At 41.9% G+C, this 21,267-nt stretch overlaps 1 protein-coding gene and 1 long non-coding RNA gene across 5 annotated transcripts in view; one reads left to right on the top strand and one right to left on the bottom strand.

The window, feature by feature from the left end:
• Positions 1–11,904, bottom strand: part of LOC102546482 (uncharacterized) — a 24,841-nt gene extending 12,937 nt beyond the window's left edge. Inside the window, exon 1 of the long non-coding RNA XR_015631148.1 lies at positions 11,803–11,904. This is a non-coding gene — a long non-coding RNA (uncharacterized LOC102546482). The remainder of the gene's footprint in view (positions 1–11,802) is intronic.
• Npm1 (nucleophosmin 1) lies at positions 11,250–21,267 on the top strand. 4 transcript variants are annotated; one of them, XR_015630265.1, is made up of 11 exons: positions 11,250–11,404; positions 12,848–12,927; positions 13,210–13,329; positions 13,529–13,622; positions 14,026–14,132; positions 14,246–14,307; positions 16,979–17,036; positions 17,347–17,430; positions 18,088–18,189; positions 18,953–20,045; positions 20,921–21,267. XR_015630265.1 is itself a non-coding variant. In NM_012992.4 (11 exons), the coding sequence occupies exons 1-11, from the start codon at positions 11,347–11,349 to the stop codon at positions 20,957–20,959; spliced, it is 879 nt and encodes a 292-aa protein (NP_037124.1). In that variant the 5' UTR covers positions 11,254–11,346; the 3' UTR covers positions 20,960–21,267.

The raw sequence follows: 21,267 nt of genomic DNA, 5'->3' as shown, positions 1-21,267 counted from the left end.
GCTCTGGGTTTGGTCCCCAGCTCCGAAAAATAGAAAAAAGAAAAAGAAAAAGAAGAAGAAAAAAAGAAATTTAATCAGAGGGTTTTCTGAAATTAGGGTATTCGAATTAGATTGTGACAAGAGGAAGTTGTTTGAGCAATCACAAGCCATGGGTGAGCTCCAGAGAGCTTCTTTTCTAGGTCTGTTTTATTCCAAAATTGCTGTGAGTGAGAAGGGCGTAAGACGAGATAGCCAGGGGCAGGCAAGTGTCTCTGACAGGCGCTCGGGCACTCTCTCGAGCAGGACTCTAGAAATGCCCCCTCATTTAACAAATTGCTCCATTAAAAGTCGTAATAGGTCTAAAAGCCATTCTTGAAAGAACTCACAAAGTAATTTGACCGGCATAATCGCCTTGTTAAATTCATCTGATACCATGAGACGGTCGGTGAAATATGCATCGTGCGTTATATTAAAGAGAAAAATACCCTTCAATTGGTATCTGTGTGCACTTTGCAAACGTAGCTATTAGTTGCCTATAAAACTCCTAGACATGATTTGATTTGATTTGATTACCGTTAGGTCATTTTACTTTGTAACATATGGGGGCTGGGGGGGGGGGGAGGGATGTTGCAGGTCTGCCCGGCCCCTGCTTACTAGGAAATATTTAAGGAAGAATGTTTTATTTATTAGCATAAAGAGACACTGTGGGTTACTGGGTGATTAAAATGACGATTCAGCTGCCACACTTGTCAAAAATACAGCTGTAATTCAATAGCAAGGCGACAGAGAGTCTCGGAGTTGATCTATGCCTCAGCGAACTGGCTCTGAAAGCAGACACGGCCTCCTCAGAGTGATCTCCACACATCCCTGTAATTGCACATTATCAAAAAAACAAAGAGCCACAGCAGTGAACCCGCAGAGCGATTTCCCAATTATGAATTTGCTTTCTATCTGTGGGAGGCCCGGTATTTCATCTTCGTATTTCCAACATTCCAAATCAATAACCAAGAATGATATTTAATGTCTCTAATCTTTGTGGGGAAACACTTTTTTTTTAATTTTTAATTTTTTTTTGTTTTTATTTTGGAAAGCGGAGAAAGGATTCAGTCGATGTGGTACATGAGAAGTAGGATGGATGGAGGGGATCGAGTGGCCCCGAGCCCATCCCGGGGCCCTGACAGGAGCCTTACGGTGACGCCTGGGAAGAACAAGGCAAGGGGGGGCTGCGTGATTAAACAGGAGGGAAACTGCTTTTCTGAGGAGCAAAGCCGAGTGGAGGGGCTGAGGCAAGAGGATTGGGCAACTGAGGCCATCAGGATTACACTGTATGGCCTTGTCTCAAAAACCAAAACAGAACAAAAAAAAAAAAAATTAAGACAGGAAATTAAGAAGAAAATTCAATAAATGACCCAAGGCAGACAAGAACCAGCACTTACAGAGTCGTTAAGTGCTGCGTTCGGTAAATACCCTATCCCATTTAATACAGAAAACTCAAAAGTGAAGAGGAAAAAGAAAATTACTTTTTAAAACGCCGAACTGAACACGATTATTATCTTGTGCTTGTGTTCCTTTGGCGTGCGCCAATTAAGTCCCACAAGTAACCCGTGTTCTCTGAACCAGTTCTAGTAGGGTGGGACGTGAAATTGGCTGGTCTCACTTGTCAGTAAAAGGAGTTCGTGCGATCCCACTGTATCTACTTTATCAGCCGGATGGTGGAGGTGCACATCTATAACCCCAGCACTTGGGAGGCAGAGGCAAACGGATCTGAGTTCCGGGCCAGCCTGGTCTACAGGGTGAGCTCCAGGCCAGCCAGGGCTACACATAGAAACTCTGTCTCGAAGAACGACAACAACTCACTTTTTAGAAGATAACATTTGATGATAATTTCACCTTGCTTACACGTAGGTATGAAATATCAACTCTATAAAACACCAGCTTGTTGCACGTTCCTTTTTATAACGGGTTTATGGTCATGAGCCACAACGTAAATAATCAATTAGTTCTTTACTCTTCCATACCGTGTTCTTTGCCGTTCAGGATAAAGTTAGTGATATTTCAAGATAAAGCATTATAGGTTCTGATTTACTTTAATTCCACTTCAGGATATGCTACAGACACATCTCCGTTACTTTAATGCTGTTGGTCAATAAACCTTCGCCTGCTCAGGAGCGGGTTAGCTCCACAGCGCCCTCTGCTGTGACTGCCAGACTTGACCGCTCTTTCTAACAATGTGGCCCGCAGAGGAGACGAACCCATCCCAGATGCAGCTGAGATGCTGAACTCAAATCCAAGACAACTTGGAGGTTCCCCGACCCAGCCGCGGGACTTCCTATCCTCCCTTCTGGCTGCCGGAATCTATCAAGGACCGGGCCTTTTACATTTAAGGCTTACAGATCTGACCGATATCTCCCTATTGTCTAGTCTCCTTGAGGAGATCATCCTCATTCAACTGTTCAGACCACACCTAGGAGCTGCGATTTCTCTCTTTCCCATGATATGGAACAGACGGTTCCCAAATAGGCATGAAGGACTAAAGAAGCAGGAGGAAAGAACACAGGATGTACTTACTACAGAAAGTGAGGTGTGATGATGAAAAAGAGAGAGTGTGGGTGAGACACTAGGATCAGTTTGTACAGTCCCAGACTCTCTTTGGGGGAGGGGTAGATCATCTTTCGACCCCCTTCAGCCTCTATCAGGCGGGGCGAAGAACAGAGAATCCCGTTGGAAATTTCCCAGACACCCTCAACTCCTTCTCCACTTTCTGATAGGGATGCTGCTTAGGACTCACATTAGAGAAGGATTGCCCTCTGTCCAACATGATGTGACCCGTGGCTTCAGCAGGGGCATCTGTGCCATAACCTGAGGGGGCCACACCAGTAGCACTCACCAGTGACAAAATTTCCCCTGTTCTTAGGGGAATGAGACCCTCATCTTCATTCCTTAAACATGCTAATCAAAAATGGCACATGCAAACAGTTTTGTGAATTACCTCGGCTACACCAAGTGAAAACAGATACACTGACTTAAAATATAAATGACACACATTTTGGACAGCACATGCACAATTGAAAAACTGGGGGTTGGGGATTTAGCTCAGAAGTAGAGCGCTTGCCTAGGAAGCACAAGGCCCTGGGTTCGGTCCCCAGCTCCGGAAAAAAAAAAAAAAAAAGAAAAGAAAAAAAAGAAAAACTGAACAGGCTGGGGGCTGGAGGGATGGCTCAGTGCTTACGAGCCCCGACTACTCTTCTAGAGGTCCTGAGTTCGAAACCTAGCAACCACATGGTGGCTCACAACCATCTGTAATGGGATCTGATGCCCTCTTCTGGTGTGTCTGAAGACAGCTACAGTGCACTCATATAATAAATAAATAAATACATCTTTAAAAGAAAAACTGAACAGGCTGGAGGTATGTGGCTCAGGGTAAAGGCCTTCTGCATTCTGTGGGCACCGTATGCTTAGGTGGTATACAGATATACCTGCAAGCAAAACACCCAGGCACACAAAAGAAACACAGTTTATTTCATTTTAAAATTATATGTATATGGGGCTGGGGATTTAGCTCAGTGGTAGAGCGCTTACCTAGGAAGCGCAAGGCCCTGGGTTCGGTCCCCAGCTCCGAAAAAAAAAAAAAAAGAACCAAAAAAAATATATGTATATATGTGTGTATATAAGTCGTGCGTGTGTGTGTGTGTGTGTGTGTGTGTGTGTGTGTGTTTAATCTGTCTGAGGCTAAATTAAAGCACTCTGGAGACAGAGGCAAGCTGATATCCGAGAGTTCAAGGCCATCCTGTCAACAACGCAAGTTTCATGACAGCCAGGAGCGGCCGTTCCACAGAGGAATCCCTGTCTCAGAACGAAAAACAAAGCATGGGTAAAAGAAAGGGATTGTGGGATCTGCCCCTGTGCCTGAGGAAAGCTGCTGAGGTCAGGCATGTGTCACCTGTGTCCCTGCATGGGAGCATAGGAAAGCCATTGCGTGGACTGTGAAGCTGAAGCAGCCCAGGTTGTGCTGGAAACTGCACGGTGTTGGAGATGCCGAAGTTATGAAATAAGAGCTGCAGTCAGGAGTGGAACCAGCCAGAGAAAGAGAAGTGTGTGGCGAAGAGAAGCTGAAAGGAGTTGGAGAGCTGAAGAGTGTTTTTACATCAGGCATGGAGATGCAGTTTGGAGTTTGCCCTGCTGGTTTTTGGTCTTGCTTTGGTCCAGTATTTCCTCACCGTGCTCCCCGTCATAATCCTTCAGTCCCCTTTGGAATGGCAATGCATATCCTGTGCCATTTATGTTGCAAGTCTGTGACCCGCTGCTGCTGCTGCTGCTGCTGCTTCTTCTTCTTCTTCTTCTTCTTCTTCTTCTTCTTCTTCTTCTTCTTCTTCTTCTTCTTCTTCTTCTTCTTCTTCTTCTTCTTCTTCTTCTTCTCCTCCTCCTCCTCCTCCTCCTCCTCCTCCTCCTCTTCCTCCTTCTTCCCCTTCCCCTTCCCCTTCTTCTTCTTCTTCTTCTTCTTCTTCTTCTTCTTCTTCTTCTTCTTCTTCTTCTTCTTCTTCTTCTTCTTCTTCTTCTTCTCTTCTTCTTTTCCTATTATTATTATTTTATAGGGGTTACAGTTGAGAATGCTACAAGTCTCAGAACTTTGAACTCTGTACTTGTAAAATGCTGTGACTGTGATAGACTGTGAGGAATTCTGAAGTTGGGCTAAATGCATTTTTTCTTTTTTGCATTATGATATGACTATCAGCTTATGAGGGCCAGGGAGTAGAATGTGGTGGTTTGAAAAGCCACCCATAGATTCATAAAATTTAATACTTAGTCATCAGGGAGTGGCACTATCTGAACGGATTAGAAGAGCTAGGAGCTGTGCCCTTGTAAGAAGTGCGTCACTGGAGGGGTGGGCAACGAGGTTCCAAAAACCTGTATCAGGCGCAGTTTCTCATTTTCTTGGTCTGTAGGTCAGTATGTAGCACCATGAGTGAAATGTCTCATCATGCTCCAGGCCATGATGTGGATGAACTAAACCTCTGAAACTGTAAGCAAGTGCCCATGCTTCCTCCTATTAGAGCAGCCTCGGTCACAGGAGCTCTTCACAGCAAAAAACAGTGGCTAAGACAGTGTACATATGTGTGTACATGTTTGTAAGCATGCATATGATTGTGTAGGTGTCTGTACATGTCTGTGAGCGTGTGTCTGTTGTAGATGGCTGGGGTGGGGTGGGTCTCATGGGATAGGACACAGGGATCACATAAGAAGGCACAAGACTAGATCCTCTTGCTCGGCCTCTGGAATGCTGGGATTAAAGGCATGTGCCGCCACCTTTAAACTCTCGGTGTGACTGAATAGCCTTTGGATTCCTGAACCTCTGGCCTCCATCCCCACCCCACCCCCACTCCAGTAAGTGCTGGGCTACAGGTGTACACCACCATGCCCAGCATCCATTTTATTTATTTTTTTTAAAAGATCTATTTATTTTTGTATGAGTACACTGTAGCTGTCAGACACACCAGAAGAGGACATCGGATCCCAGATGGTTGTGAGCCACCATGTGGTTGCTGGGAATTGAACTCAGGACCTCTGGAAGAGCAGTCAGTACTCTTAACCGCTGAGCCATCTCTCCAGCCCTTATTTTTAACTTCTAAGGAACTTCCCCAGTTTTCTAAATGGCTCTTGTAATTTACATGCCCCAAAGTGCTCTACAAGGTCTCCTTTCCATGACTGAAGCACTGACTGTATTTTGTCTTTGTGGACAGGGAGCTTGTGGTTGTCCTGATTTGTTTCCCTGTTTAGTTGTTCAATATCTTCTCAAATGGTTTCCTCACTTTGAATGTCTTGTTGAGAAATAACCTTCCATGTCCTTTACAAATTTTTGAGTAGGATATATATATATATATATATATATATATATATATATATATATATATATAATTGGAGTTTCTTATCTATCTTGTGTATTAACTCCAAAAAATGAGGTTCATGGCTTGTTTTTCTACTGATGCTGTGCAGAATGTTTTTAGTGTGAGCGGTCCTGTTTATCTTTTTTGTTGAACTACAACCTCAGCGCAACACCCCCACCCCCCTCTCTTTCTAAGACAGGGTTTCTCCACACTAGTTATCCTAAACTCATTTTGTAGACCAGGCTGGCCTTCAACGTACCACCATGCCCAGCTCTGACCCTATCTCTCAAAAAAAGTCTCATATAAAAGAAGAGAAAAGAATGGATAGAAGCACAGTTCAGATAACGATAGCTAAGTTCTTCTAAACTTGACGAGATTGAATCTCCAGTCTCCAGGAGGCAAAAGAAAAGCAAAGGTCAAGGGTAAAGGGAAGTCCCTTTCTTTATCCCTTTCCTCTTCTCCCCCACTCCCCGGCCCCCCAGATCTTTGGACAAGGTCTCATGTAACCCAGGCTGATCCTGAACTCTGGTCCTTCTGCCTCCATTTTCTCAAGTACTGAGATTATAGGCCCGTTGAGCGGGTTAGTCTGAGTGGAAAAAAAACAAACCAAACCAAAACAAAACCCTTACAGTCAACTAGGGAACCATGTCTGATCCCAGCACTCTAGGCTGAGGCAGGAGGATTGAGTTCAAGGCTTGTACCACATAGACATGGGGAGAGCAAGAAGGACACATTGCAAAGAGAAGAGCAAATGCACAATGCAGGCTGGAGATGTGGGTCGATCGTAGAGCAATGCTTGTCCTACATGTGGCGCCCTGGTGTTAATACCCACTGTGGGGAAAATGAATCAGAACCAAAGCAGACACAAGCAAGACCTCCAAACCAGATCCGCCACACCCCCAAAGAAAAACCCCAAGCAAACTGTGGAAACAATGTTTTGTTTGTTTGTTTGTTTGTTTGTTTAAGAGACTTCTTTTTGTCTTTTGGCTAAGCACAATTATGTTGGTTGCAACATTGAAAGCACGGTCCATCAAAATGGTACACTGTGGGATAGACACACTGGGATACTGGGATACGCTAAGCTTCCATGACGAGATGGTTTCTTGTGCTGTTTTTTGGTTTTTTTTAGTGGGGAGGTTGCAAGGACAGAAGGTGTATACAAAGCGATGGAGAGGTAACTGTGGGGTGCATGTGAAATTCACAAAGAATCGATAAAAAGTTAAAAAAAAATTGTAGATCTACCTGCCTCTGTGTCCTGAGTGATGGGATTAAAGAAGTCTCCACTAAGCTTGACTTTTTTTTTTTTTTTTTTTTTTTTTTAACACAAGGTCTCTCTACATAGCATTGGCTGACCAGGCTAGCCTCTAATACACAGAGATCCACCTGCCTCTGCCTCCCGAGTGCTGGGACTAAAGGAGTCACCACCATGCCTTGTTCATCATTAGGTATTGTTAATAAAAATGAGAACAACAGAAGACGTTAAAAGAATGAAATGACAAGTTATAGGCTAGGAGAGAGTACTTACAAACCACAGAAATGAAGGGACTTGATCCAGAATACACAAGTTCCTCCCCTAAGTTACTGTAATAGGAAAATGAAAACTTAGTGGGCTGTGGGTAGATTTTAATTACTCTGCGCGGTGGTGGCACACGCCTTAAAGCCCAGCACTCAGGAGGCAGAGGCAGGCAGATCTCTGGGTTTCCAGGACAGCCAAGGCTTCACAAACTCAGTCTCAAAAACAAGACCAAGGGGGGCTGGAGAGATGACTCAGCGGTTAAGGGCACTGACTGCTCTTCCAAAGGTCCTGAGTTCAAATCCCAGCAACCACATGGTGGCTCACAACCATCTGTAATGGGATCTGGGTCATCTTCTGGCCTGCAGGCACACATGCAGACAGAAAGCTGTATGATGTATACATAATAAATAAATAAATATTAAAAAAAGAAACAAGACAAAGGGAGGGGCAAAAGCTTGGGGAAACGTATGGAAGGCTGGGGAGATGTCTGGCAGTGCAAGCAATGAGGACCGGTGTTTAAGTCCCCAATAGCCACCTAAAAAGCCTCACATATACCTGCTACCCTAGCACTGTATGTGTGTGGGGGGCATGTAACTCCAGGTTAGTGAGAGACCCTGTCTCAAGAGAACAAGAGAGAAGGCAAAAGAGTGGGAAACTGAGAGCCCTTTGGTCACATCGGTGCACGTCCCACGTCCCACGAACATACGCGCACAAGCACCGGGGCACGAGCACGCACGCATGCGCGCGCGTACGTACACATATTTTAGAGGGCTATACAGACAGAAAAAAAGCACGGGAAAAGATACTCACTGAAATTCGTAATCAAAGAAATGTTAATTAAAACCCTAAGATGCACCACATGACCAGTAGCCTTTCTAGAAGGAGACTGTTGGTGAGGATGCTGCTCTCAGATGCTCTGGGGGCAGGGCAAAGGGAGATGGGGGCGGAGCAAGGGCAAAGGAGGACACCTTTTGAAAATAGTTTGGAAGTTTCTTGGGGGGGAAATCATATTTGTTTGTTTGTTTGTTTGTTTATTGACAGGGTCGTCTAACTAGCCTTGGAACTCACCCTGTAGACCAGGCTTTCCTCAAACTGAGAGATCCGCCTGCCTCTGCCTTTTGAGTGCTGGGATTAAAGGTGTGTGCAGGCTCTTTAGATGTTAAATGTAGATTTCTCAAATGACTTAGCCTTTCTTTTCCTATTACAGTACACCTACATGGCTACTGTCTACAGATATACCCAGAAGTTCATGGGGAAAAATGTTTCTTTTCAATTTTTTAAATATTTTATTTATTTATTATAGATGAGTACACTGTAGCTGTCTTCAGACACATCAGAAGAGGGCATCAGATCTCATTACAGATGGTTGTGAGCCACCATGTGGTTGCTGGGATTTGAACTCAGGACCTCAGGAAGAACAGTCAGTGCTCTTAACCGCTGAGCCATCGCTCCAGCCCCTTCAATTTATTTATTTATTTTTTTGTACTTTATTTATTTTAGTTATGTGAGTACACTGTAGCTGTCTTCAGACACATCAGAAGAGGGTGTCAGATCCCATTACAGATGGTTGTGAGCCACCATGTGGTTGCTGGGAATTGAACTCAGGACCTCTGGAAGAGCAGTCAGTGCTCTTAACCTCTGAGCCATCTCTCCGGCCCCCTTCAATTTATTTTTAATTGATATAAAGTACATCTATCTGTGATGTATGACACACTTGGGGACATGTATATTGTATTGAATGGTCTAATCAATGTGAATCTGGGCATTTTTTCTCATATTTCTGAAGTCACGTGGTGCAGTATGAAATACAGTTGTATAGTTGTCTTTGGCATCCACAAGGACTCTGCCCTGCCTGCACCCAGATGTGCAGATGGGAAGATGTTAAACACCATGTTCTGTGTATATGGCAACGACTGTTGAAACTGGGCATTGGCCATAGGATTCTATTTTTATGTTTTAAAGCATGTGAAAAACTAACAATAAAAGCCTGGAACCATGAAAAAAGGATAGTTCAGGCTGGAGAGATGGCTCCGTGTTTAAGAGCACTGACAGCTCTTCCAGAGGTCCTGAGTTCAATTCCCAACAACCACGTGGTGGCTCACAACCATCTGTAATGGAATATGATGCCCTCTTCTGGTGTATCTGAAGACTGCTACAGTGTACTTACATATAATAAATCTTTTTTATTTTTAAGATAGTGCTTATTTATTTTATTTTATTTTATTTTTTTTGGTTCTTTTTTTCGGAGCTGGGGACCGAACCCAGGGCCTTGTGCTTCCTAGGTAAGCGCTCTACCACTGAGCTAAATCCCCAGCCCCAAGATAGTGCTTATTTTGTCGTAAGGTAATACTACACAACTCCTACTCATTGTGCATGTGGTATCATGCAGAGACAGCAAAGAACATGAAGTTGGGGAGGCAGAAAGCTGAGTCTCTGTGTAGTCCTGGCTGTTCTGGAACTTGCTCTGTAGATCGCTGGCCTTGAACTCCTAGATCTTCTAGGACCTAGGCCTCTGCCTCCTGAGTGCTGGGATTAAACCAGTATGAGCTGCATTTAAATAAGATTCAGAATCCAGAAACATCAAGCAGTTTGACCTGCACAAGCTCAAGGAGTATCCCGCACCTTCTGGTCATTTGGATGGTCAAATTCTGTTCATCCGTGCGTTCCCACCCGACACCCAGTCTATCTGGTCTTTTACACACACAATTCTTCTAAGTTTCAGGATTTTCTCTGATAGTTGCAAAGTGAAATGCATTGGGTCCCATTCACATTATTGATACTGATTTCTCCAAGTTTACGATTTGACTAATAATGGGCTCACGCACATTATAGCTCGGCGGAGTGAAGAGAGTGTAAGAACATCACCTACATCCCTCCCCCAAATCCTTAAAATTGGCTTAGCTATGTTGAGTTAAAAAGATTAGGACCGGGGGTTGGGGATTTGGTTAAGTGGTAGAGTGCTTGCCTAGGAGGCGCAAGGTCCTGGGTTCGGTCCCCAGTCCCGGAAAAAAAAAAAAAAAAGATTAGGGCCGCTCTCAAATAGCGTCCAATGCTGTTCAATGATGTTTGTCAGGATCCAGTCAGAAGCACTAGTTCCCACACAAAGATTCGTATTAAAGATCATGAATTTCTTAAAAAGCCATACCCCTTTCTTTGGAATGACAAAGAGGGCCTGCGTTTTCTCAGTTCTGCACGCCCTAAAGTTTTTAGAAAGATGCTCTTTGGAGGCGACTGACTTGGGGACTCTTTGGTCCCCAAATGACGTAAGGCTGATCATTTCCAATTTGAAGATGCAGCCTCAGAAAAGAGGCACAAAAGCATGGCTACGGGGTTAGTAGCCTATCTTTGTACTTCATGACCCATCCACTCTGCCTCTACGAGAAGAGGATGAGCTAGGAGCAAGCCTTCGAGCAAGTCAAATCCTGAGGTGATTGTGCCTTTTCCAGGCCTACGGGAAACAGAAGGGCGGAGAAAAGCGAAGAGAGTCGTTCTGTGGTTCGCTACTCGCAGCCGCCATCTTTTAGGGTGGGCTGCATACCCTCTCGGCACTGCGCCCGCGAGCACCAGTAGAAGAGACGTGGAAGCCGTGTAGGCCCTGAGCGAGGCCACAAAGAGAAAAAGCGCCTGCGCTTGGCGACCATGGTGGAAGGGCGGGGGCCAGGGACGAACGCGCATGCGCAGTAATAGCCCGCCAAGCACCTGGAGGAGGTGGGGGGCGAGGTAGAGAGGCGTGGGGTTGAAGAGCGCTTGCGCAAAAGCGCGACGGTGCGGGAAGTGGGAGGGATCCGGAGGATGCTCGCGGAGGCGGGACTAGAATGGATCTCGCGAGATCTCCTGCGGCCATATATACGTGCGGCGAGCCCGCGTCCTTTCCTTGGCGTGATTCCGTCCTGCGTGTCTGTTCTGCGGAACAGTAGGCAGTTGTTTTCCGTCCGGCTTCTCTCACACTCAAGTGCGCGCCTCCACCTCATGGAAGACTCGATGGACATGGACATGAGCCCTCTTAGGCCTCAGAACTACCTTTTCGGTAACTGACTGGAAGGGAGAGCTTGCGCAGGGCCCGGTTGTGGGGGGGGCGGGAGTCCAACCGAGGCCTGGCGTGTGGGGAACGCGGCAGGGGTGGAGGCCGGAGGCCGGGGAGGAATCACCTGGGCTGCGGAGGCCTTAAGGAAAAATCTGTGACCCGAAGGCTAGGAGAACCGCGGTAACATGGGGCGGGAGCGGCCCAGCCTCGAGCCTCGGGCGTTAGAGAAGCGGTCGGCCGAGGGTGCGACCTTGCTTGTGGCGCGAACTTGGCATACGGGGACCATCTACTCCGGTGCGAGAGTGCCCGCACGGACTGCCTCCGTGTGAATTTTTTCCCCAATGTTGAGCCACGGGAGGTAGCACGGGAAAAAGGGGCCTGTGGAGTGAGGCGAGGCCTACCTCACACTGTTGGGAGGGTACATGTGCAGCTCGTTGGGTTGTCCAGGGGTCGCGTCTCCGGTGCCCGGTGGCGTCCGAGGGGTTCGGCCAGTAACGGGGACTGGTCCGAGCAGGCGCCCTAAGGCGGAGGGGCCGCAACCCTTAGGAGCACGTGGTTGCCACGTGGTTGGGGGTTAGGGAGGGGGTGTGGGCTCTACATCCGGGCTCTACGACTCTTGCCAACCTTCACCTTTGGGGTCCTGTGGCTTAGTTAAGAGTGCTGGGCAGGAAATACTTATTTCAGTCCGCGATGACGCCCGGGTTTGAAAGGTCTTTGTTCATGTCTATCTATATCCACAGTGATAAACCCATTTCTGCCTATGGTAGGCGGAGTCAGTCCCACGTTGCAGAGGACTGTACTGATGGTGCATGTGACTTGGAGTACCCCTGAATCCACTTGTCTTCATCTAGAACTGGTTCTTTTGGCTGGGATGGGGAGAGGGAAGGACCAGTTGAGCAGAACGAGGGTTCACTTTGGCATCAAGGCTTTTGGGGGTTCTCACCTGAAGACTTGATGCCCCACTCAATATGTGTTTTAAAAGAACGTCAGTTTGATTTTCAAGGACTCAAGTTTAACTTATTAACAGTACTGAGATTTGTTAAATGAGTCTAGTATTTATAGCAATTTCCCTATGCTACTTGAAAGAGAGGTAGGTGTTCTTATATGCTGATCATGAAGGCATGCTTAAGCCATTCAAAGCTGTTCCTACTGGTGATGTGTAAACATTCTCATTTGCAATACTTCTCTTCAGAACATAATTGGGTTTGTTGGGGTTTTTGAAATAGAAGGAAATATATATTGTGTTTAGCCTCAGCCAAGTAGTTTAGTTTCCAGTTTTATTTAAGTCGTTAAGTATACTGTGAAAACTGGCAATGTAGTCTTGATGTAGTTAGTACTATAAGAATGAAAACTATGGGTTTCACTTACATTGCTTTCACAGAATTTTTAAGTCTTTGGATTTTGATGTATGCCTCCTTGCTAGGTTTGCTTTCTTTTGTTTTACAGGTTGTGAACTAAAGGCTGACAAAGATTATCACTTTAAAGTGGATAATGATGAAAATGAGCACCAGTTATCATTAAGAACGGTATGTAAACTTTGAAACTACTTAGTATTTAAAAAAACTTTCAGCATCTTAGTAATTACTGATAAGCTAGGAATTTAATCCCTGAAAAGATAGGGAATTTTATCACTTGTAATTTTGGATAGCTTGGTCACTCTTGATAGGTGCCTTTTAATCTGCCAGCTTTATTCATTTATTAGGTTGTATTTCAGAGGAACAGTTTGTTTCTGTGGATTTCTAGTTCTAATTATGGGATTAATTTTCCATCAATAGTGGTGAAAGGTTAATTTAATCTTTTATTCACAGGTCAGTTTAGGAGCAGGGGCAAAAGATGAGTTGCACATCGTAGAGGCAGAAGCAATGAACTATGAAGGCAGCCCAATTAAAGTAACACTGGCAACTTTGAAAATGTCTGTACAACCAACAGTAAGTACATTGCTAAGTTTTGGATTTTATGGTGCAGATCTTTTAAGACAGTGTCATTTAGGTTACACAAAGATGTCTCAGCAGAGATATATCTTGTCACCAAGATTATTTCTGCTGCTATTCTAAATAGGTTTGTTTGATTGTTTTTGTATAACTTGCTGGTGATGCCTGGTGTAAAACTAAAGTTGCTTATTTTTAGGTTTCCCTTGGGGGCTTCGAAATTACACCACCTGTGGTCTTGAGGTTGAAGTGTGGTTCTGGGCCTGTGCACATAAGTGGACAGCACCTAGTAGGTAGGTGGTTTTTCCTTTTAGTCTGTATTGCTCATTTCAGTATAGGCTAGCTTTATTTTTTAAGCATTTGTGTATAGACACATATGCCATGGCATGCATGTCCAGGTGAGACAATGTAATTTGCCTAGCCTTTTTTCTCTATACCACATGGGTCCTTTGGATCAAGCACTGGTCATCAGGTTAACCCTATGATCAGTGAGGCTCTTTCTAGACTTCCAGTTTGGACTTTGTAAAGCATGTCTTAGCTCTACTTGATGGTGTGTATCTAGAAAGGTTTGATCTCTGTTCTTAAAGTACAGGAAACATCTTTTTCTGCTACCTTAAATAGAATCTTTAAAAACATTATGTGCTATATACCCTTATATGTTCTTGTAAAGAGTTAGTATGTCTAATTTTATTTTAGCTGTAGAGGAAGATGCAGAGTCAGAAGATGAAGATGAGGAAGATGTAAAACTCTTAGGCATGTCTGGAAAGAGATCTGCTCCCGGAGGTGGTAACAAAGTCCCACAGGTAAAGACAGTACAATGGTTTTATTCCCCCTAGATCATTTTCTGGCTTTCAGATTGATTGGTTAATCACCAAGGATTTCTTCTGTTGCTCATAAATACATATTTTTCTTTCAGAAAAAAGTAAAACTTGATGAAGATGATGATGAGGATGATGAAGATGATGAGGATGATGAAGAGTAAGTAGTATGAGTAATATGATCTCAGAAATTTGATAGTACATGTACTTGTAAAGGTTTTAGGAGGACTGATTTGCCAGTGGGTTCTGTAAAAGTAATCGGTGGTTGATGTTTGGAAGGAAGTAAAGGTTTTTGTAACAATAAAGGATTTAGCATTATGATTTCTTGTTTTCCTTACTGAGAAGCTATTCAATGGGAAATGGGTTTTTCTTGAGAGATACAGTTTAGAAGTAAGATTTCATGTGTTCAATATAAGTCAGTAAACAGCTAGATGGGAAGTATGGAATTCCTACTTTGAGTCTCACATGATAATTTGTTACCTTGAGATCTTATAGAAGTTCTGGAATTGGTCAAGTATATTGACAATATATACTGAACTTAAGGTAACTGTTCAAAGCAAAATTGGTCTTGATGTATTTATTGGTTACATTTATTCATAGTAGTCAATAAGGGACAAATCTTGAGGTTAAGTTTAGTAGTTTCCACTGGAGCAGTAATAGTTCATAGATACCAGTGAGGGTGAAGTAATAGACTGAAGGTTTACATAGTTAAGTTGGAGAGTTAAACCATATTGCTAGAAGTTCTAGAATAAAAATGTCCTCAGAATCCAGAGAGGCTTTAAACACTGATATGTGCTTTGTGTATATATTATATAAAAAGTTCTGCCTATGAATTCAAATCCTGAATCAGATACTCAATGTTTCTGATTTCAAGATTGGCTTACATTTTCTTGTATGGTTTAACAATAAGTTTGGGGAGCAGCAAAAAATCCACATTCATATATATATGAATGGGCTATACTACAAAAATGGCATTTATGCAAAGATTTTGACTATTGCCATTTAAGGAAAATCAAGATTCCCTTTATGGGATGCTGTTAGAAACTAGGCAATGAATCTATATATATGTGTTCTCCATAAGATGGTATTGCGTGGTGATATGGCCTTTTTTTTTTTTGAGCTGAGGACTGAACCCAGGGCTTTGCGCTTGTTAGGCAAGCACTCTACCACTGAACTAAATCCCCAACCCCTGAAACCCCTGATACAGCTTTTCTTGAATCAATTTTAGGTGCTGGATGAATGATAATGCATTGATTATGATGCAAAAAGCTTTTTATAGAAATTGACATTGATTGTGGTAACAGAAAGCACCTCCATGGGTTGGGTTGTAAGGCTAGTAATTTTTAACTCACATGTTGAATAAACTGTCTTTTTTAAAAGATTTATTTGTATGAATATACTGTAGCAATCTTCAGATAGACCAGAAGGAGGGGATCAGATCCCATTACATACAGGGTTATGAGCCGCCATGTGGTTGCTGGGAATTGAACTCAGGACCTCTGTAAGAGCAGAGCAGTCAGTGCTCTTAACCAGTGAGCTCTCCTGCTCTGTAAGGCCAGTTTTATACTGACCAATAGTGTTAAAAATAACCAAAACCGGGGCTGGGGATTTAGCTTAGTGGTAGAACGCTTACCTAGGAAGCGCAAGGCCCTGGGTTCGGTCCCCAGCTCCGAAAAAAAAATAACCAAAACCACTGGATTTACAGGTGGCTTTGACATAATTCTAACAAGACAATCCCACTACTGAAAAGGTAACTTAGCAGAAATTCATGCTTTTAACTTCATTAACACTAGATTGAAAAATAGTGACCTTGCTTTCAGAGTAGACTTTACTTATAATAATAGGATGTTTCAGTGACCACACTGATTCACCCCCTTCTAAAAATCACAATATTTTGTGAACATTTTGTACTTTCTCTTAGTAAGTGCCATGTGGCTTTAAATCAAAATCTCAGATCTAGATTGAAAGTGAGAAGCAGCAGCATCTTTTTTTGAGATGTTAAGTAACACTGAAGTAGTTGGAGGTGGATTGTTAATTACAATCTGGCAGCTTAATACGTCTTTAGGGAGAGCCAATAATTAATAAGCCTTGCCAAACACTGCACATACACATCGGAATGAAGTATAAGCAGAAGAGCTTTGATAGGAGAAACAGGGCACTGGTACAATCAGAAGATGTAGAATTTTTTTGGTCAATTTTTTACTTTATTACTGTATGTACAATAGTTCATCAGCCCCATTTATGTCTGGCATAGATCCCAATGCTTAGTTTTTTAATGGCTAAAAACATGTGCATGTGCTATTGCTGTGGGTATTTGGGGTTATTATTACCACATGAGAGTTCTTCCTAAGTTTGCGTCTTGAGTAATGTATGAAGCAGTGTCTTGTTTTTGGTTTATACTCCCTAGTGACTAAAATAGTCTTACATATTATATTTATTATTGGGGAGACATGGTCTGTTTAGATTCAGTTAGACAAGCATCTTTGCTCTAGTAGGGATCATGTAAAAGTTAAATCCCCACCCTGCAGAAGGAGGATTAATCTAGCCCTGGCTGTCCACTAAAAGTGGCACTAAAGATAAGTAACCACCACCTGGCTAAAAGTTAATTTTAAAAAGCCTAGATTCTTTACAGTTTGGTACAACTGGTTTGATTGGAGATATTTGCTAACACTGAAATTAAACAACTGCATTTCACAACCCTCTGAAACAATAGTTTCAAGTAAATATTGTTAGGTTCTTAACATAAATCTATTCAAGTACTGGTGCTACTAACTTGCTACAGTGCGTCAATATGGCTTAGTTCTAAGTGTCTTGGCATATTTCATTTGTAGTGATGATGATGATGATTTTGATGAAGAGGAAACTGAAGAAAAGGTTCCAGTGAAGAAAGTGAGTACATAAGATAATGGAAATTTCTTAGTCCTATTAGTAAAAGCTGGCTTAGTTGTTAATTTAAAAATTGGTTCTGAGGGTTGGGGATTTAGCTCAGTGGTAGAGTGCAAGGCCCTGGGTTCGGTCCCCAGCTCCGAAAAAAAGGAAAGAAAAAAAAATTGGTTCTGAGTTAGACAAGAAAATTTGAGAACTTTATCTTTTTATATGAGCTACAACTTGTTGATTACTTAGGTTTAGGGCAGTTTAATCTGAGTTGATCTCTACTGGAGAGGGCATTTAGTGATTTAAGATCATTTTCTAATTGCAGTCTGTACGAGATACCCCAGCCAAAAATGCACAAAAATCAAACCAAAATGGGAAAGATTTAAAACCATCAACACCAAGGTCAAAGGTAAGTACCCAAGTTAACAATGGATGTCATTTATCTATTTAGGGAAAGTAGCAAATCCCATGTTAAGAACTTTGTCTGCCTAAAACTTGGTGTTTGTGGTACTTAATTAACCCTGTGTACATAGTAGATTGAGATTGTAGTGTACATTAAAATATCACGATACATAAATTTGTGAAGTGTGTCATGTACTGGGATGGACTACATGGCATCTGTAGTTGACTTTATTTTGTACACCAGTTGAATTCTGAGCTGTGTTGTGTGTGTATAACTTTCATGATCTAGGTGTATACTTGTAGAGGTCAAATAATTGTCAGGAGTTATTATTATAGGAGTTGGCCTATCAAGTTTGATTTTATCCTATCCTAACTTTGAAGCATCTCTCCCAACCCCTTTTTTAAATATGAGTACACTGTTGTCACTGTCTTCAGACAGTCTTAAGAGGGTATCAGATCCCATCACAGATGCTTGTGACTTGATTTTTTTTTAAAGGATGACCTACTTGGTTCTCTGAGACTAGCTAGGAAGAATTACTACAATGCATCAATTTATATTAGCAACTTCTCTGTTTTATCTATAAAAGGAATTGTAAGGATAATAGAAATCCTTGTAATTACTATTTGTTAAGAACTGTACTAACAATTTTAAAAACTTTTCCAGGGTCAAGAGTCCTTCAAAAAACAGGAAAAAACTCCCAAAACACCCAAAGGACCTAGCTCTGTAGAAGACATTAAGGCAAAAATGCAAGCAAGTATAGAAAAAGTGAGTAAAAATTACCTTTAAATAGATTCGTCTTTCTCCCACTTTAAATTGTACTAATATGGGAATTCAGGTTAAAAAGTAGATTATAACAATAATCCTGTGCACTCAAAATTTGGAAGGGTGCACTCCAATCTTACAATGTCCTTTCTGGGGTTATGCTGTAGAACCAGCAGAGGGCGCTTGGTTTTCAGTAAAACTAAAAACAGCTGGAAAAGTAAGACACGAGTGTTTGGCTGCCTGAGATTATAGCTAAGGTGAAAAGGATCACCTTTAAGTATTTCACAACAATTTGAGTTATTTCTGTGCCTTCTGTACCAAAGCACACTCAGTCCATGACCTGAAATTTATGTGTGGCTACTAATAGGCTTTCATCTAGTCTTAGGTAGAATTTCTTTCTTGGCCATTTGGCTGGAACTAATACATTATTATATAAAGCATGTTTGTGTAGAAAATTGAATAATACACATGATTATTGGAAAATTAAAGATTCTCCATTATGATTCCAACATACTGAGTATACATGTGAAATGATAAGGAAATTGCCCAGTCCTGTCCTGGCCTCACATGGCTTCAGAAGTTTCTTCCTTTGCAACCACGAACGGATTGGAATTTAGCACTTGGCCAGCACATATATTTCTTATTTAAACTGTAAACTTAAGTTTCCTGGTGTTGCTGATTTATTTTTTATCCCTTGCATACACTGCTAAAATGATGCCCCTCCCCCCCATTTTAATGTGGTCCTATCTCCTTGGTTTAATTGCAGGCGCATTGAACATTCCTGGGCACTACTGGTAAATTAAGCCCAAAGATGGGGAAAGAGGAAAAGGAGAAACAAATATAGTACCATCAACAATCCAGACTGAAGTCTTCTATTTTAATCTCAATCCCCTTTCCTGATTGGCCATCCATTCCCCCTTGCAGGCTGGAAGCAATCGTTTTCCTAAAGCATTTTTCTTTTTCACTCGTGTGATGCAGAAAACTTGACTGCTTTTCTATACCACTTGTGCATATGCCTTAACTCTGACCATGTTTTAATTTTAACCTTTGTATCCTTAGCTGCTCGAAATAAATTTTTGAATGAACCAATAAGGATGTATGTGACAATATTTTTAAATTGTAGTGAATTATCTTCTAGGTGATGGAGGCAATTTAAGTACTCAAGATGAATCTGGAATTTGGAAGCCTTAGACTTGCTAAGTGCATAAAAATGGAAAAAACCTAAAATTTATAGAGAAGTGGACTTTATTTAGAATAGGGATAAATCTCTGTAGTGATAACTTTATGCTGGTTACAGTTGTACCTAGCTTGTAAGAGTTTTGGTGGCAAAACTGACATTGCTGATACTGTGATTCACTGCCTATATTCATAATTGGAAACATGCCAGGTCGGTGCAACAGTGAGGGTAGCATTTTAGAACCCTTTGATTGTGTGCTTTCCTAGGTTATTGGAACACTTTTATAAACAGTTTTGATTTAATTTGGTTTTTTGGTGGTAGGTGATGACACTAACTTATTATAATAGGCACCAAATTGCTGTATTTGCATGCTGGTAGAACCATACAGTTTTAAACTGGCAGTTTGGAAGGAATTGGACTTTAAGCAGTGAAAAACCATTCTTTCTGAGGTTTGGTCCTCGATGTTTTGTTTTGTTTTGTTTTTTTTTAATCAAATGGTACGTGTTGAGGGATAGTTTGTGTAATGGCATGCAAGTCTTTGGAAGTTTTCTAATTGTGTCTCACTTCTGTGCTTGTCCTTAATAATTAATGCTTTCTTCCTCAATAGGGTGGTTCTCTTCCCAAAGTGGAAGCCAAGTTCATTAATTATGTGAAGAATTGTTTCCGGATGACTGACCAGGAGGTAACTGAATTTTCTGTGGACATGACCAAATCTAAAATTTTCATTGTGATTTATTATGACTCTTACTTTTAGACTCTTAAGTTATTGGCTTCTTGTAAAAGGTTCCTAACCACAGACAGTACTTAAATACATGGAAAGAATTTAATTGGCAGACTGAGCAAATAATTTTTAGTGCACATTTTTTCCCCAGCTTTTTAAATAGTTGGTCAATTATCTCTTGGTTACTGAACTTAGTTTTACTCTTGGTAGTGTGTTGGCTAAGGAAATAGGCTGTGGCTTTTTATTTGCTCCATTTGGCTGCTTTACACAGTCTGATATTTGCTCTCTTGGGAGTGGTAGTGTCTTCTCCAGATAGTGAAGTGGGGGAGAACAATATTGGTAAAATCAAACTAGGATAGGTTAAAAAGCCTCATGCATGTGAGATAAATGGTATGGTTTATTGTGGTGGAGTCACTTGGGCCATGCAAGGGTGTGAATTTAAATTTTCTATTAGTTGTAAATAGGAAATATGGGTTTTGTTAGACCTTCTGTATGAACAGTTGATTTAAAGGGTTTCATCAGTCTGAGCTATAGGTGTCTATCCAAACTTCATTAAGAACAGGTTATGTCCCTTTGGGTTTCTCCAGGTTGTGTTCTTTTGCTTTGTAATACTTGCCTGGACTTTACTGTAAACTCAAATTCTGAGTCCCTAAATAGGGTTGACCCACACAGACAGGAGGCAGCATTGGCCATAAAGTCATGGCTAAGCCATTTAGTTAGGAGTCTCATTCATGGCTATGTTTGAGTTAAAATTCTGCATTTTCTCTTTATATGATGAAAACATTAACTTTAATTTTATAAAGTTAACATTTCTTTACCATTTTTCCTTTTTACAGGCTATTCAAGATCTCTGGCAGTGGAGGAAGTCTCTTTAAGAAAATGGTTTAAACAGTTTGAAATAATTCTGTCTTCATTTCTGTAATAGTTGCTATCTGGCTGTCCTTTTTATAATGCAAAGTGAGAACTTTCCCTACTGTGTTTGATAAATGTTGTCCAGGTTCAATTGCCAAGAATGTGTTGTCTAAAATGCCTGTTTAGTTTTCAAGGATGGAACTCCGCCCTTTACTTGGTTTTAAGTATGTATGGAATGTTATGATAGGACATAGTAGTAGTGGTGGTCAGATGTGGAAATGGTAGGGAGACAAATATACATGTGAAATAAACTCAGTATTTTAATAAAGTA

Source organism: Rattus norvegicus, chromosome 10 (genome assembly GCF_021556685.1).
Source record: "Rattus norvegicus strain SHRSP/BbbUtx chromosome 10, alternate assembly SHRSP_T2T, whole genome shotgun sequence".
Classification (NCBI taxonomy): Eukaryota; Metazoa; Chordata; class Mammalia; order Rodentia; family Muridae; genus Rattus; species Rattus norvegicus.
This window is presented reverse-complemented; position numbering and strand designations above follow the sequence as displayed.